Here is a 16346-nt window from a genome sequence, read left to right on the forward strand (position 1 = left end):
ACAAAGTTTATTGCTTCTAGCATTAATACTACAATAACCAATAAATAATATTTAAAAATCATTCTAAATGTTCATTGCATAATTAGAGCATAAAGAGCCAGCATAATGTCACTATTGTTTAACAAAGACCTTAACTGTTTATTGAAGAATAGTATAATTAAGTACAATCATAAACTCAAGAAAAACACAATAGCATAACACAGCTGGCATATGCTCTCATTGGGTGCACCACCTTACACTACATTTGTCAATACATTTTAATATACATAGACTAGATCACTGAAAATGTATACTATAAATTAGACTCCTCTGAGACACTGGATAAACATAACCAGGGGAGACTAAGGACTTGAATGGTGGAAAATTCATAATATCAACGATCACAACGTTTTGTATCAAGATACTGTACTAGAAACTATTTAGTAATTTAAACTGTAGAATACCTCTCAAGACACAGGGACAAACCTGTTGATATAAACACCTGACAATGGCACAAAATGTAAAATACAGTATAAGCCTTGGGGTTTTATTAGGATCAGTGTTTATGTACCTCAGAGTCTATCCTACTATGAAAATACTATGCATCCTTATTAGAATAACTTATCCAACCTTAGAAGATGGAGATCAAACTTATCAAGATAATAATGGAATTTCTCCTAACATTTTGTGGAAAAAAAAAATTCTAAATACTTTTTAATCACTTGTATATCCTAAAACACATCCAATTAACAAGACAACTCTTTAGACAACGCTTTATTAAATAATCATAAACTATAATTCACCTATTTTTTGTTTCATCTCAACTTCTGCATAAAAAACTCTACCATAACTACAATCTACAAGTAATCACTGCTAATCTTAATAATAATTCAATTATATTCAGTAGCTTGGTCTTCAAAGTCAACAAACTAATCTATTCAACTACACCAACGATATGAAGATCAACGGCTAAAAATTTACCAACCGCTGTGGGCAGAAACAGGAGTTCAACATAAGAAGGAGATTTACTGCATTGGTTTAGAATGAAAACTTGTTGATATGGTCTTCAGTTAGCATAAAGGCGGCTAATATATCAAGCATTCTTCTTAAGGCAAATGAAAGATTTGGAGATATGTAGTAGTGATGCCACAATGTGCTGACTGCTGGTTGCTATTTTTCATTTTATTCTTTCCAACCACAAATAATTTGTCATTTACCACAATGTATCCAAAATGCTTCCCAACTATCATTTTATCCCATTCTCAATTGCCAATATTACATAAAATGTAATATATTTACTCTAATTATATAATCTTACAATTCTCATACATTAAATTGCTTTAACAATGAATAGAATAATGACTATCCCATTTTCATGAGTTTTTGCATTGTCACATTTAACTTTGTGGAATGACCAACATTTTGAAAAGCAAAGCTTAGTAATCTTCCTTATCATCAATTCACAAAATGAATAAGCCCAGTTGATGCGGTTGGCATGAAAAGTATGAAGTAAGATTGCATATGGAGTGCCCAACGACCCCGTCAGGCAATTTTACCATGACCCAGCACACACCAAGATAAACCAGGTCACAGACAGATATAATTTAATTCATGAAATGACAAGCTGTTCTGAATTGCATTTGAGCAGGACTTTTGGGTGAGGGGATTCTCATTTAAAAAATGCTAAAATTATGCAAGCATCTCATAAGCATCAATGAATCTCAAAACAGCTCATCATATCTACATCTTTGCAGCTCCAACCTGCCACCACACAATGAAAGATGACAGTTATGGTGCATTGCTAACAATATAAACAAAGTGAGAATAATGAATTATGATTCACTGGTTGATGATGCTTAAAATTATACAAGTCTCACTTCCAAGGCTCTTAAGGCTTACACAGTCTCCCTAAAGGGTAGTACAGTAGTAGTAGTACAGGGGGGCTTAACCTTAAACATCCCTCTTGACAAGTTGAAAAATGAAAAGTCCTTAATTACTTCATGTAACAATAGTTGGAAGTGAAGTTCCCTTTCAAACTGACTCATGTTTTTTCAATAAAGCTTTCATTTATTATTATGGAAATCATACAAAATGGAATGCTGTCAATTGGCAGGAAAAAGAATAATACTGTGACACACAATAAGAAAATATGGAATTCTATCATAAATTTTTACCATCTTGCTATTGGTGGTAGTGATGTTACAGACAAAGGACTAGAAATGCACTGGACTAATAAAGTTTGGGTAAAATCAACTACTCGAAATTCCCAAGGTTCAGCAGACAAGATTAACAAGATTTTTTATCAACTTAGCGATGCACCATAGCTTTCCCATGTTTCACAAACAGATCAGAAAATCCAACAACGTACAAAATGCTTCGACCATTTGGAGAACCCAGCTGATAGGAGCTTTTTACAGGTAAGACAAATATTTCTGACTGCAGTAAATGAAACATGAAGGATCATACGTTTTGAAGATTCATACTCCACAAAGTATAATTATAACAAATATTTGTCCATACCACAGAATGAGAACAAGACATTAGTTTTGTTCAATCGTAGTATGACTGACTTCATTATAATTAATGTGCAAGTAACAATCTTATAAAACATTACTGACCCAAAGGATGCATGGATAAGAGGGATGCACTAGTTCTACTCTATAGCACTTGAATAGCTAAATGTTTAAAATACACAGAGAATTCAAACGTTAATTGGCAAAGAAGAATGTAGGGCACAATATTTGCTGTCTTCTGCATCCTCATGCAGCTGAATTAGTCCATCAGAGAAGCCAAAGAAAATTTGTTGATATTAAATATCATTAACCTGCACATAAGAACTGATACAGAATTAAATAAATGATTGCTCATCATGCAGAAATATAGCTTATACAATTTTGCTTCATGAGTTTGACATTCCCCTTCCCTTTTAGTACTTCTTTCCAATTCATAAATGCCATAATTTAATGCACATTATGTCAGAAGACAGCGGTCAAGTTGCAGAGCATTCAAACTGACTAAGCTTCAACAAAGGTCTTACCAGTTGGAATAGGGGAATAACTGACCTTTATTGAAATTTGCATATGTAAAGCAATGCACTAGATACCTATGTGCCATATCCTCTTTGCCTCAAACAGGAAGGAGGGCAAGCATAAGATCAATAATGGGAATTGAAGGGGAAATGGGAGAAGGGTCAGGGGTTGGGGTGGCGGTAGAAGGAGGGGATCTTATAGAACAAGGAGAAGGAGGAGGTGGAGGAGGAGGAGATTTGGGGGATGAAGAAGTAGAAGAGGCAGGAGAGGCCGGGTCATGGGGGGGTCACGTGCTTCAGCTGAGATCACGGAGGTCACTTAAGAAGTCCTTTGGCGTCAATAGGTGAGTTGAGCCTGAAAAAAGTTACCATAATTTTTACTTCATTGCCCAGATATATTTTCAAAATTTAAATTACCCACCATTTCTTCAGCTATGGTAAAGTGGCCTCTTTAATGACAGAGCATATAAGTTTTCAATGCCACCTTTAATTTATTCAAAAGCTGTCATACTCCATACAAATGATTAATATGCACATTAATCATTTTAGATAACAGAATACAGTCAATCCCCGCTATTCAGGGATTCATGGACTCACCTATTGGCAGATTTTCCTATGGAGCATATATACATACCCATTATGCACAGAAAATTTACATATTTGCGGTATTCTCCACTGAGAAATATTAACAAATTACTATTATTTTCACATTTTTCTGACTAAATGCACTTGTTGTGATAAAACGGTTAAAATACTACTTGGGTGTAAGCATTTGTAGTGTTTTTATCAAAATAGGCAGTTCTTAGCATTTTTAGAAGGGTTTTAAGTATTTGCAGATTTTAACTATTCAAGGGGGAAAGATGTGGTACCCATCCCCCACAAATACAGAAGTCTACTCTATTAGTCAGTGTAACACTTCTCTTGGGATAATGTTTAAAACTGAACCTTACTAAGAACTATTATTATTATTTATTTATCATTATTATTATTATTATTATTATTATTATTATTATTATTATTATAATTAATTAGGTACTTATTATTAACCCTCACAGTCCGGGCTAATGCACACACCCATGACCAGGCTAAATTCAAGGATGGCGAATTTAAAGGAAAATCTAAAAATAAAACTCTTCAATGGAAAGAGGAAGATATGTAAATGCCAATGGTATAAGCAAAAAAAATGTTTAAAAAAATTTCTGTACCTTCCACAGGAAGTTCCCACCCCTTGCAGGCCTCTTTTCCCGAAGATGGTCATAAAAAATATGCTAATTTTACGAAGTTATAAGTGCTCTTTCTAATATTCTTTTATTTCATTATGTCAAATTAAAATTACATCTCAGACAATATCAATTAATAGATAAGAACTAAAATCTAGAACAAATTCTTAGTATATTTGTTATAAAATATTTATGATGCATCTTGGGATGGGAAGTTGTGACAACATCCCTATTTACCACCTCAACCAAGACTATATCTGTCTCTGATCATTCCGAATCTCATAAGGCGATCCGAAGATTTGCCAAGAGTGATAAATGGAACTAGGAACATTTTTCCCATAAAAATCATTCAAACTGAATGGCGCCAAGTCTTGAACTTATATGTATGCTACCCGGACTTTACCACAAAGCTATATGTAAACATATAAGTATGTTACTCATCCACAAGGGGTTAATTATTATTATTATTATATTAATGATTATTATTATTATGTATTATTATTGTTAATTATTAATCAAAACAAACCCAGCAAGTTAAATTTGTTTCTATTGTCTTGTTATATGCACATATGTACAGTTTGTAGCTCTAGCTGTAATCTTCAGAGTAACTTTTTTATATGATTTCAGTCAAATGACCTCCAGTTTATGCATCATCCACTGTATACTGTGTCTCCCTTTAACTTCTTTAAATCTGGGATTTATTAGGGAGCCTAATAGAGCTTAGAGAGCCATTCTATAATGTGGCCAGTTCTGACATTACTTCAATATTCACAAACATCCCAACACAAAGATGAAATAAGAATGGGTGTAGAAATTTCCTTTCCAATGCAGTAGAATATGTAACTTAAGGGATTTTGACGTAAGGAAAAATCTATTTCTGGGCGATTGGTTCGTGTCGCCAGCGAAATATCCTTTAATCCATTATTTCTAAGGTAAATGTACTAACACATACCAGAGAATAAATAAAATAAAGAAAAGGTCAGTACTACTGACTCGCTCACCCTCCAAGAGGGTGTCGGTATGAACACTATGGCGAGTGAGACCACTACCACGAACCACTTGCCAATAGAAATCTCCTACTACAAAACCCCCACTAGAGGGGAGCCGACCCACAGATGTGAGGGCAGCAACTACTACTACTCCATCCCATGCTGCCGACTGCTGCGCCTCTGGTGGCCATCCTGAAGTTAGCAGACAATCTTGAGCACAGGGGATGGGTAGGGTGGGATGTCGCTGGCGACACGAACCAATCGCCCAGAAATTAGATTTTTCCTTACGTCAAAATCCCTTTTTCTGGGCTCAGTTCGTGTCGCTGCGCAAAAATCGTACCAGAGAAATAGCACAAGATTGTTGTAGGGTGGGATTTCGCTGGCGACCACAACTCAATCAGCCCAGAAATAGATTTTTCCTTATTACGTCACAATCCTTGTCTGGGCTCAGTTTCGCGTCGCTGCGCGAAATCGTACCAGAGAAATAGCACAAGATTGTAAAGAAAATAATTAAATACTTAAATAAGGTCTCAATAAAACATAAAATAAAATAAAGAAATATAATTGCTAAGAAATATACATATAGACAATGATACAGAATAGAAAATATTCCTTAAAATTAACTTAAAGTTAACATATATGTACAGGGCTTACATGGAATATATGTTGAACTTAACATCTGTGTATAGTTAATATGTACAAAGTAAATAAAGCAATTATAATAATAAACTGAATTGGAACAAACTTCGACAACAATATAATAAACAAATGTATATGACTTAGTATACAAAACCCGTAACCATTGCAAATGTAGATGTGTCACCCTAGCCTAAAAATAAGGGGACCACATCATAGAGATCATTATATACAATCAATTGTGAGTGACCCTAGCAAAAAAAATAAGGGGCACCCACTGTACCATCATAAGAGCAGCTAAGACTCAAGGTAAACGTAGATGAACATGGTAGGTATAGACAAACTGTTGAGTGAGATATGGTAGAAAGGAGAACTGGATCTTCTACTTAGATTAAGCAGAGTCGGGGGAAACTATTACCCGCCGCAACTGCTGAAAATTTCAGAGCTTCCAAGGACTTTAAGTAATGACGCTTAAATACTGTCGGCGATTTCCATCCAGTATACTTCTTTAAATCATCAAAATTCATGTGTTGGAAATAGTTAATTGAGGTGGCAACTGCCCTGACATCATGTGCTTTAGGGAAGGAATCAGGGAGTTGGCTTGCTTAATAAAGTACAGGATCTGTTGCCTGATACCTTTCAATAGATAAAGTACCACCTTTTTCTCTTCTTAAAGAGAGGACCCGAGGAGGAATGTCCTGGACAGAAGGCTCGTAAGGTCGATACTGGACAAAGAGAAACGTCTTGTGGAAGGGGTACAACCTTCCACGGTTCCCACCTCATCAAAGGATCCTCATTCTTTGCTATAAAACTACGTTCCGGAGAAAGTAGAACTTCCCCTGTGGGAAGAAATTCTATATGATTCGGATCTCTGGATAACGCCGACAGTTCTGAAATTCTAGCTCCTGAAGCCAAGCTTAATAAAAATAGAGTTTTTCTTAAGAGCATTATAAATGAACATGTCGTATTATCTGTTTCTGAAGCCAGCTTTAGAACATCATTTAAGAACCACGATACTGACGTAGGCCTCACTGAAGGTCTAAGTCTAGCACAAGCCTTGGGAAAGACGAGAAGTAAGAGTCTGTCAAGTCTATGCTGAACCCGAGTTGAAAAATCTTTTTCAAGGCTGACTTGTTTGTCGTAATAGTGCTAGCTGCTAAGCCTTTTTCAAATAAAGATCTGAAAAAGGATATAGCTGAATTGATTGTCATGATTCTAATATCTGATTCTCTCAGGAAGGTTGCTAACTTTTTGACTGCAGCATCATACTGTCTCAAAGTTGAATCTCTTTTATCAGATTCCAAGAAAAGAATATTTCGAGGATCAATATTCGCATCTCTTTTTAGCCGCAAACTTCATGAAGTCCATAAAGTTAGGGTTTTGAGAATTCCTGATGGGAAGCGAACACAGTCTTCGTTTGTACTGACTGGGAGAGCCTGGGATTGGGAATTCGAAGAGGAACGAAGACCCAGTTCCAGAATGAGAGGGTACCAATTGCTTCTTCGGCCAGTCTGGGGCTACTAGAGCTACTTGACCCTTGAAGGTCCTGAGTTTGTTCAGTACCTTCAGGAGAAGATTCACTGGAGGAAAGACATAAATCTTCTCCCAGTTGTTCCAATCTATGGACAGGGCGTCCGTGGCATAGGCCAGAGGGGTCCAGGTTGGGGGCCACATAACATGGGAGTTTGTGGTTCGCTTGAGATGCGAATAGATCCACTTGTAGACCTGGAACCCTCCGGCAAATCCATTGGAACGAACTGTTGTCCAGTGACCATTCCGACTCCAGAGGAACTGATCGGGATAGAGCATCTGCTATGACGTTTCTCACTCCAGCTATATGGGTGGAGGAGAGGTGCCACTGAACTTGTCCGCCAGGGAGAAGATGGCTACCATGACATGATTCAGATGTCGTGACTTGGAACCTCCCCTGTTTACACAATGGACTACCACTGCGCTGTCCAAAACTAGCTTTATGTGGGAGTTCTTTGGCGGACGTAACCTTTTCAGAGTCAAGAACACTGCCATCGCTTACCTAGTATATTTATGTGAAGCTGGCGGAAACTGGGGTGACCAGGTTCCTTGAACCTTCTTGAACTGAGAATATCCTCCCAGCAGCGCTTAATGAAGCGTCCGTGTGGATGGTAATCCCCGGAGGAGGAAACTGAAGGGGTACTGATATTGACAGGTTCTTGACTTTTGCCCAAGGGCGTAGACGATTCCGTAGAATCTGTGGGACTGATGATAACTTGTCCCTGGAACTGAACATTTGCTCTGTGAGCGCCAGATTCTGGTTAGGTCTTTCAGTTTGGCTTTCTCATCAAGATGTTTGTCACTGATGCAAATTGGAGTGAACCCAGGATTCTTTCCTGGCTTCTCCTTGAAGCAAGTTTGTGTCCTAGAAATTGCTTTACTGACTTCGCTATTTTTTCTTTTCTCTTGGCTGATGGAATCGACAGAGTATGGAGGATAGATTCCATTGAATGCCCAGCCACTGAAAGTTGGACTCCGGAGTGAGTCTTGATTTTGTCCTGTTTATCTTGAACCCTAGATACTCCAGGAACTGGATTACTTTCAGTGTGGCTTTGCGACATTCCTCGACTGTTGGAGCCCAAATCAACCAATCGTCGAGATACGCTACTACCATGATCCCCTGAGACCTCAGTTGTTGGACGACTACTTCCGCCAACTTCGTGAACACCCTGGGTGCCACGTTCAGACCGAAGGGAACTACCTTGAAGGAGAATGCTTGATCTCCTATCTTGAAGCCCAGATAAGGGCGAAAGTGGCTTGCAATAGGGATATGATAGTATGCTCTGTAAGATCGATAGAGGTGGTGGACGGCCCCACGGGGAAGTAAGGTCCGCACCTGCGAGATGGTGAGCATTTTGAACTTGTCGCAGCGAATGGCCAAGTTTAAAAACGGGGATAAGTCTAAGATTACCCTTCTTTTTTCTTTTGTGAGTCCTTTCTTTGGAACGCTGAATAAGCGGCCTTGAAATTTTAATCTGTTGACTCTAGCTATTGCTCCTTTCTGAAGGAGGTCCTCCGCATACTCCGTCAATTCTTTTGATGGAAGTTGAAGGAAGTCTTGGGTGGAGGCGGATTCGCAACCCAACTCCAACCCAGGCCTTTCGACACAATACTTTGTGCCCATTTGCTGAATCCCCACCGGTGCCGGAAGAGAAACAGCCTCCCTCCTACCTTCAAGTTCTCATTGCTGCTGGTAACCACCGCGGCCTCCCCGGAAGTGTTTTCCCCTATTAAGGGACCTTCCTGATCCTTTCTGACGAAAGGATCCCTTACCTCTGCCTCCCCTACCCGAGCGGTCATACTGCTGAAAGGCCTGGCCTTCGAACACTTGGTTGAAGGCTGGGGAGACAGCGTAAGTGGTGGAAGGTTGAGGCTGGGGGGAAATCACGTAGATGGGCTGTGATTGAGCCTTGGAGGTAGAGGGTTGGGCTGCTGCACCAACAGAACAGTCGAAACAGGCTGGGCGAAGCGTTTTTTTGTTGTTTCTTCGGTAAGGCTGGAAACGTCTGGGTTTCCTCTGAGCCTTACCCCTTGCTGCCTGGTCTTGGCGTCTCTTTGCAGTGAGACCCCAACGATCCTTAAGGCTTTGTTAAGCCTTGTTGCTTCCGCCTGGACCTCCTTTACCATTGCATCAGGGAAGAGGTCTGCTCCCCAGATGTTGGATGAAAGCAACTTATTCGGTTCATGACGAATAGTTTTGCTTCCTGGGAGGACATGCTTCCGACAGTTAGTTCTGGCTGTGGCGAACTCAAACATGTCAGACTGAACCGTTTGCGTCAGTGACTTGGTGAGAAGCTTAAAGAGTGGCTCAGAACCGTAAGAAATGGTTGCCACTTCCGTCATGGCCATGGTGTTAATGGACCTGGCTAGCCTAGTCTTGGCCTCAAACTCAGCCTGAATGAGGCTGTCCGGAAGTCTAGGCAGCTTCTCACCAAACTGATCCATACACAGTCTGGCTTGAGTTTGCCCGCCGAAAAAGTGTTGGGTAGATCTTCCCACAATTCTCCGAGTGAGGGGAGCAAAGGAGATGTGGGGTCTGCTTCCCTTAGCTGTGGGTAAACGACTCCCCCTTCTGGGCCGCTGGGATAGTGACCGTAGCTATGTTTTGGTAAGGAAGGGAAGCGGAGTTCCCTCTTCCATTGTGAAAATGGTGAAGGGACTCTTAAAAAGGTTGAATTTTCGTGTTCGAACAATCCAATGTCCTCTAAACACCTGAGCCATTTCTCTTGAGCCTGGTCACGTGAGTAGAGGACTGTCTCCTTAGGGACCTTGTCATCTCTAGTCATGGCTGCGTCAGTGAGTCTGGCGTAGCCAATGAACGGTGGTTGTAGACCCTCCAGGTAGAACTTGAAGTCCTCAATCCTTCGAGTACCACACTCCGGAATTGAAATAAGGCCGTCCTGGAAAGGGGCGTATGACGCCACCCTCCAGGGGTTATTCATAGAGAACGGAGGCAGAGAGTCATGAGGTGGGAGCTGAGCTATTCCTGTGCCGAAAAGGTGGTGGGGGAGTAGCTAGAGGAGCCTGGCTAAGTTCGGCGATGATGTTATCCTGGGAGGTGATCCTGTCGGACAACCGGGTAGAACATCTGCTCCATACTGTTTTTTAAGATAGCCGACCAAATCCCCCTTGTGTTGCAACAGACCAGCATTGGGATCCAAAGCCGGAGCTGCTGCGGAGGTGGTTGGGTAACTCTGAACAGGTACCAAGGGGAGAGGAGAAACGCTGACTCCGTCGGAGTATGTGGTCTCTCCTTGGAAGACCTGCTCCTTGAGGATTTGGAGCCGGACCCAGAAGCTCTAGACCTCTCTGCTCCGGGGTTCGTAGCCGGAGACTTACGAGATGTTGACGCGACGAAGTCTTTTTGGACGACGACGACGTCTTGCTTAGGGTTTTTACAACCGTCTGTCCCTTGACCTTAGGTCTTACTGAAGAGGCGTCAGGAGAAGTATAAAGGAGCTCAGCTCCTGTAAAGCCTTGGAAGGAAGCTGGAGAGTTAGCAGGAGTAGAAGACCCAGTGGCGCCCAAGGGAAGCCCTTGGGCGTCCAACGTACCTACCTCGACCAACAGGTCGTCAACACCTACCATTGGCTCTATATTCAGATCAAGTGTCGCAACTTCCGACGAGATATCTTGGCCTGGTTCCTTTAACGAAGCGGCGAGCTGTTGCTGAATCGCCGCCATAGTCGGGGCTGCCTCTGCCGGGTCGACGTAACCCGTAGACTTGCCGCCAGGGAAGATTAGGACAGCCAACCTCTTCTCCAAATGTAGGGCTGTCCCTTGGCGGCGTTCTTGCCGAAACCGCCGACCCAAGCCCTCAGGGTTGCCAGGGCGGTATCTCTAACGCCGGGAGCCTGGAAGAGAGGGCATTCGTTAGTTTTTACAGTTTAAACTTACGATTAAACTTAAGTAATAGGCTTAGTCTAAAGACATAGATGCAAGATCCCTATTAAAACAAGCTTAAGTTTAAAATAAGAGATTAAAATTAAACTTAAGAACTACAACCTTTGTTGGGATTACCGAACGGAGTTGGGAATACTTACCCCGTCCAAGAGCTGGCTCACAAGATCGTAGCAAATGGTGCAGGTTTCGTGGAACCAGACTTGTAGATTCCCGTGCGGAGTCGCGCATGGAGCATGGGATCTGCAGACTTCATGCCCACAGGGGTGTCCTGGAGCATGCATTGCATCCTGGATGCTCACAGTTGGTGGTCTGTAAGTGAAAAGATACATGAGCATCGTAAAGACATCACTTACAGGCTAGTAGGCTAAAAGAACTCCGCTGCAATGCCGGAGCGCGAAAAAATTTTGGGCATAACCCCTCCCTTACCGCCTGAATAGGCTAGAAACCCCGGAGAGGTCCGGTGTGATAACGTAGGTAACGGAGGGATTCGGCTTAAGCTAGCTTAAATTAAACTTATAGTTTAAATTAAATACTAAACACCTTAAACTAAAGCCCTAGAAAACGTACCGGAATAAATCCGGTGCTCGGGGCGGTGTTCGTGTCGCGATATCAGCGAGACGGGGTGGTTAGGAAAGACCAACTGTACGCCTGCAGTCCGCCCGCAAGGGTGAACTAGCAACCTTCCACGTGAATGCCGGAGCTCCGGTAAAATAAAAAAAGCACCGTAGTAAGCCGGGAAAGAGCGAGAGGCAGAAACAAGACTCGAGCCAACAACGGAGCGACGGAGTAACGACGGGGGGGGGAAGGCCAGCCAGTCCCCCCCTTAGTCATCGAGTGCGCCGTGAAGCAAGAGAACGGTCAAGTCCAGTCCTGGGTCTGTCCAGCCCCCCTACTCCTTCCGCCTAGGAGAGAGGGAGGCAGGCACGGGTTATGTGGAGCGAGGCGAGACAGACCTACCCCCCCCCCCCCCCCCCCCCCCCACCCCCCCCCCCCCGGCCCTATGGAAGAGCGGGAGGAGGGTAAGGTGACTGGACAGGCGCCTGGCTGCTCCGTGATCACATGGTGACCACGGATGGTAACATGCGAATACAATGAAACAACATAGCCTAGGTTAAAGCAACCAACTAATCAGTGAGATGCTATACAGGAACGCAACCGAACTGATGAGAGAAGCAATAAATGGTGGAGACCAATGAAATTACGGAACCTAGGCTACGTAATATGCCAGACGCCGTAGGCTAACCTAAAATATAAAAATAATCAAAAATTACGTAACGGTTAAAGTAACAGGGAAAATAAATTAGTAGGAGAAAAAATCCATGGAGGTGTACGACTAACCCGAAAGAAAGTCTACCACTCAAAGCTAGCCGGAGGGCCGATACTAAGAGCTGTGGCTAGGTCTGGATGGAAATATGCCTACGCAAGGTAAAGAAGACATGCATGCATGACATAAACCCAGTAGGCTGGACCCCTAACATAAAATAGATAACTAACAATAGAGCGTAAGGTAATAAGGGAAGGTTCTAGGTATGGAAGACCAAGAACGAACCCGCCACGAGGCAGAACCATGCCGCCATGCTTCCGACGAAGAGCTAGTATTTATACCTAAAAAACGGCAAATACTGACTCAAGGCCGGAAAAAACCCAATAGCAATAATAACTGATTACTTAACTTAGCTGCTGCGATGGCTGCACGTTCCATAATTAGTAAATCCAAGAAAGGGGCACAAAAAACACAGAGCAAAAAAGGGCACGTGTGTACGCGGTGCGCTAACTGAAAAGGATGGCCACCAGAGGCGCAGCAGTCGGCAGCATGGGATGGAGTAGTAGTAGTTGCTGCCCACTCTGTGGGTCGGCTCCCCTCTAGTGGGGGTTTTGTAGTAGGAGATTTCTATTGGCAAGTGGTTCGTGGTAGTGGTCTCACTCGCCATAGTGTTCATACCGACACCCTCTTGGAGGGTGAGCGAGTCAGTAGTACTGACCTTTTCTTTATTTTATTTATTCTCTGGTATGTGTTAGTACATTTACCTTAGAAATAATGGATTAAAGGATATTTCGCGCAGCGACACGAACTGAGCCCAGAAAATCAAATATGGAAGACTCCTGTTTTGATTATGATGGTATGACATAGACATTCAAAGTAGCTATAGACCCTAGTTTTCAATGGCGCCTCAGTTGAACAGACATCAACTTTTTGGATTTTATTAACAGATGTACTATGGTCAGTCAAAAATAAAAGTAATATTTTATACTTTTTTTTTTCTTTTGCTAGTACTGTAGCTGTTTCAGAATCAGCAAACACACTCCAGGAAATCATTGCTAATCAAATGGATAAAAACAGTTCCTTACGTGAATTGCATTGAAGTTATTTTATTTTACTATGTGAGCTTATGCTGAACAATTCTAAGATCTGTGGTACAAAAGAAGGAGTTTATTTGCATTTGTATATTTACTGCAGATTAAGAAATCACTGTTCAATAGTAATTGTATTATAACCATTCCTCTGTGATTTTTTTTCTTGCAAGTAGGTAGGTACACTGTGCTTCTGTTTCCTTATGCAAGCCCATGCTCTGAAATTCTATGACTTGTGGTTAAAAAAAAAAAAAAAAAAAAAAAAAAAAAAAAAAATAAAAAAAAAAAAAAAAAAAAAAAAAAAAAAAAAAAAAAAAAAAAAAAAGGCAATGCCACAAACTACAATGCCTACACCACATGAGTTTGAAATACTACTGTTTATTCCATTACATAACTGAATTCAGCTATTTCACTGTGCTTAACATCGTCAGCTGCAAGTTAAGATTTCGTACATATAATTTACTGTAGATTACCAGTACGTACACTTTGGTAATTTTATTAACATATTTATATTGCAATTTTAATACTTTGTTGGTTTTTATTTCATTACCTTCAAGGTGAGATTTTGTTTCTATGTAATTATTTTTTGGATGTGTATGTCACATGACTTACATGAGCATCAAGTTATGAAAAACTCATGTACAATAATTATTAATGCTGTTCAGTTTTGTACTTAAAACATTGATATCATGTTACATATACTTTTCGGTCTATGTGCGTGTGCATATACAGTGGTATCTTGTTTGCCAAACGTTTCTCATATCGAATTTTCCGTTTTTCTACCAAAGTTTTCTAGAAAATTTTGTATCGTTTGTCGAACAAATGCCCATACTTTGAACTGACTGATTACCTAGTATATACTTGTATTTGACAGCCTACTGGGTCTTACAAGTTAAACTGAATTAGAAAAAAAATATTTCCCATTTACAATATATAGTTTAATGATGACCATATTCAACAAAATAAATAAAAGTATAAAGCATTTAATATAAAATTTAGCATAAAAGATGTATAAAACTGTACATAACTGCGGTGACAACGCCCAGCTGGCTTAAGACTGAACGAGGGAGGGTTGATATGTTGAGGAGAGAAGGAGAAGAGAGAGTTAAAATATTACTGTATGTATGTAAAAGCAATAACAATTCACACAGAAATGGGAAATTCCCAATAAATTTAACGTAATGATAAAATCTGAAAACTATCCCAAGAAAAAAAAATAGCCTTAATTGAGCCAATATTCGGGGCACCGAGTGAGACGGTCTAGTTGAACAATATTAACAAAATAGTAAATGAAAGAACAAACAGCTAACTTGAGGTAGAGGGAGGGGGCGTTTATATTTTTGAGGAATAATGAATGAATGATTTCAAGTTATCGTGTCGTGGTATTGTTGAGGAGAGAGAGGCAGTAAAATCTTTACTATATGTATGTAACAGCAGTACCAATTTACATAAAAAATAAAATGTTATTTCACAATAAATTTAACATAATGATGAAACATGAAAACAATCAAATGCAATACATAAAAAAAAAAAAATTGCTCGAGTCAGTGTTTGTTGCGCTGAGTGAGAAAATACAAAGAGAGAAGTGAGGAAAGGGAAGAAAGGCTCTGCTCCCCACTGACTTATCAGCTAGGCTGGGATGATTATTCGCCCATTTCTTTCACTTACACTCCATCTGCCTAAATTACTTTCATTTTTGTTACGGTAAAATACCTATCCAATGACAATTGCTTTTTAAGATTTTTTACTATTGTAAAAGTAACTCAGCTCTGAAATGAACAAACTGGTGCCGCTTACAGCTTCTGCATGCCTTCGATTGTTTGTTTAAACGGCTTCCTTGTGAAATGTTATTTATATCTCTCTTTCCTTTTCTTGCATTCTTGACTTATTACTTGTTTGCAAAATCCTCATGTTTGTTTTAAGTTGATGTATTGTGGCTTAATTAATCTCTTTCATGAACTTAAGATCCAAGTGCAAACATGCTGAATTACTCTCTCTCTCTCTCTCTCTCTCTCTCTCTCTCTCTCTCTCTCTCTCTCCTCTCTCTCCACACACAATTGGACACACAAACTATCGATTCCTTTGATTATTCTTGTAACTAATGTGTGAATAAAACTTTTTTATCAACCTTTGCATACTGCAACCAATTCAGTTTCCTCAGTGTTCCTGTCTCTCCCTCTATATAACGCACTGTTTCATTACTTTACATTCTTAATTTAACTTTTGAACACACATATAAAAGAAAAAATGTGAAAACGGGGACTTTTTGAGTTGGTTGGAGTGAATTATCCTGATTCCCTTTATTTCTTATGGGGATATTTGTTTCATACTTCGAACAAATCATACTTTGAACAGCCTTCTGGAACGGATTAAGTTTGAAGCCTAGGTACTACTGTAGATGTATTCATCATGTTGAAAGTAAGCTATGCTCTTACTCTGCCTTCTACATTATCTAGTCGTGTCTCTTTCCTCTTCTATGATATATTACTGTGTATTAAGACCTATTTTCAAAACTTTTGAATTAACTGTCACTTCAATCATATGAATTCCTAAACCTATCAGTAGCAATTATTGTAAATACTTTATTAAATACAGGATGTCTGATCATGATTGTGATAAACATCCACATCTCAGTTCTTATGACAGAATTTCAACAGTATGCTTTGAAAGCCTTGCAGACATTGCAACTAATAACTCTCTATACATAAA

General features: G+C 40.3%; 1 protein-coding gene across 1 annotated transcript in view; it reads right to left on the reverse strand.

Moving 5' to 3' along the window:
* Window positions 1-360: 360 nt before the first annotated feature.
* Window positions 361-16346, reverse strand: part of LOC135216167 (protein ROP-like) — a 178259-nt gene continuing 162273 nt past the window's right edge. The window contains exon 13 of the mRNA XM_064251288.1: window positions 361-3362. Coding sequence (XP_064107358.1) covers window positions 3304-3362 — 59 coding nt within the window. The 3' untranslated portion in view covers window positions 361-3303. The remainder of the gene's footprint in view (window positions 3363-16346) is intronic.

Source organism: Macrobrachium nipponense, chromosome 6 (assembly GCF_015104395.2).
Source record: "Macrobrachium nipponense isolate FS-2020 chromosome 6, ASM1510439v2, whole genome shotgun sequence".
NCBI classification, from domain to species: Eukaryota; Metazoa; Arthropoda; class Malacostraca; order Decapoda; family Palaemonidae; genus Macrobrachium; species Macrobrachium nipponense.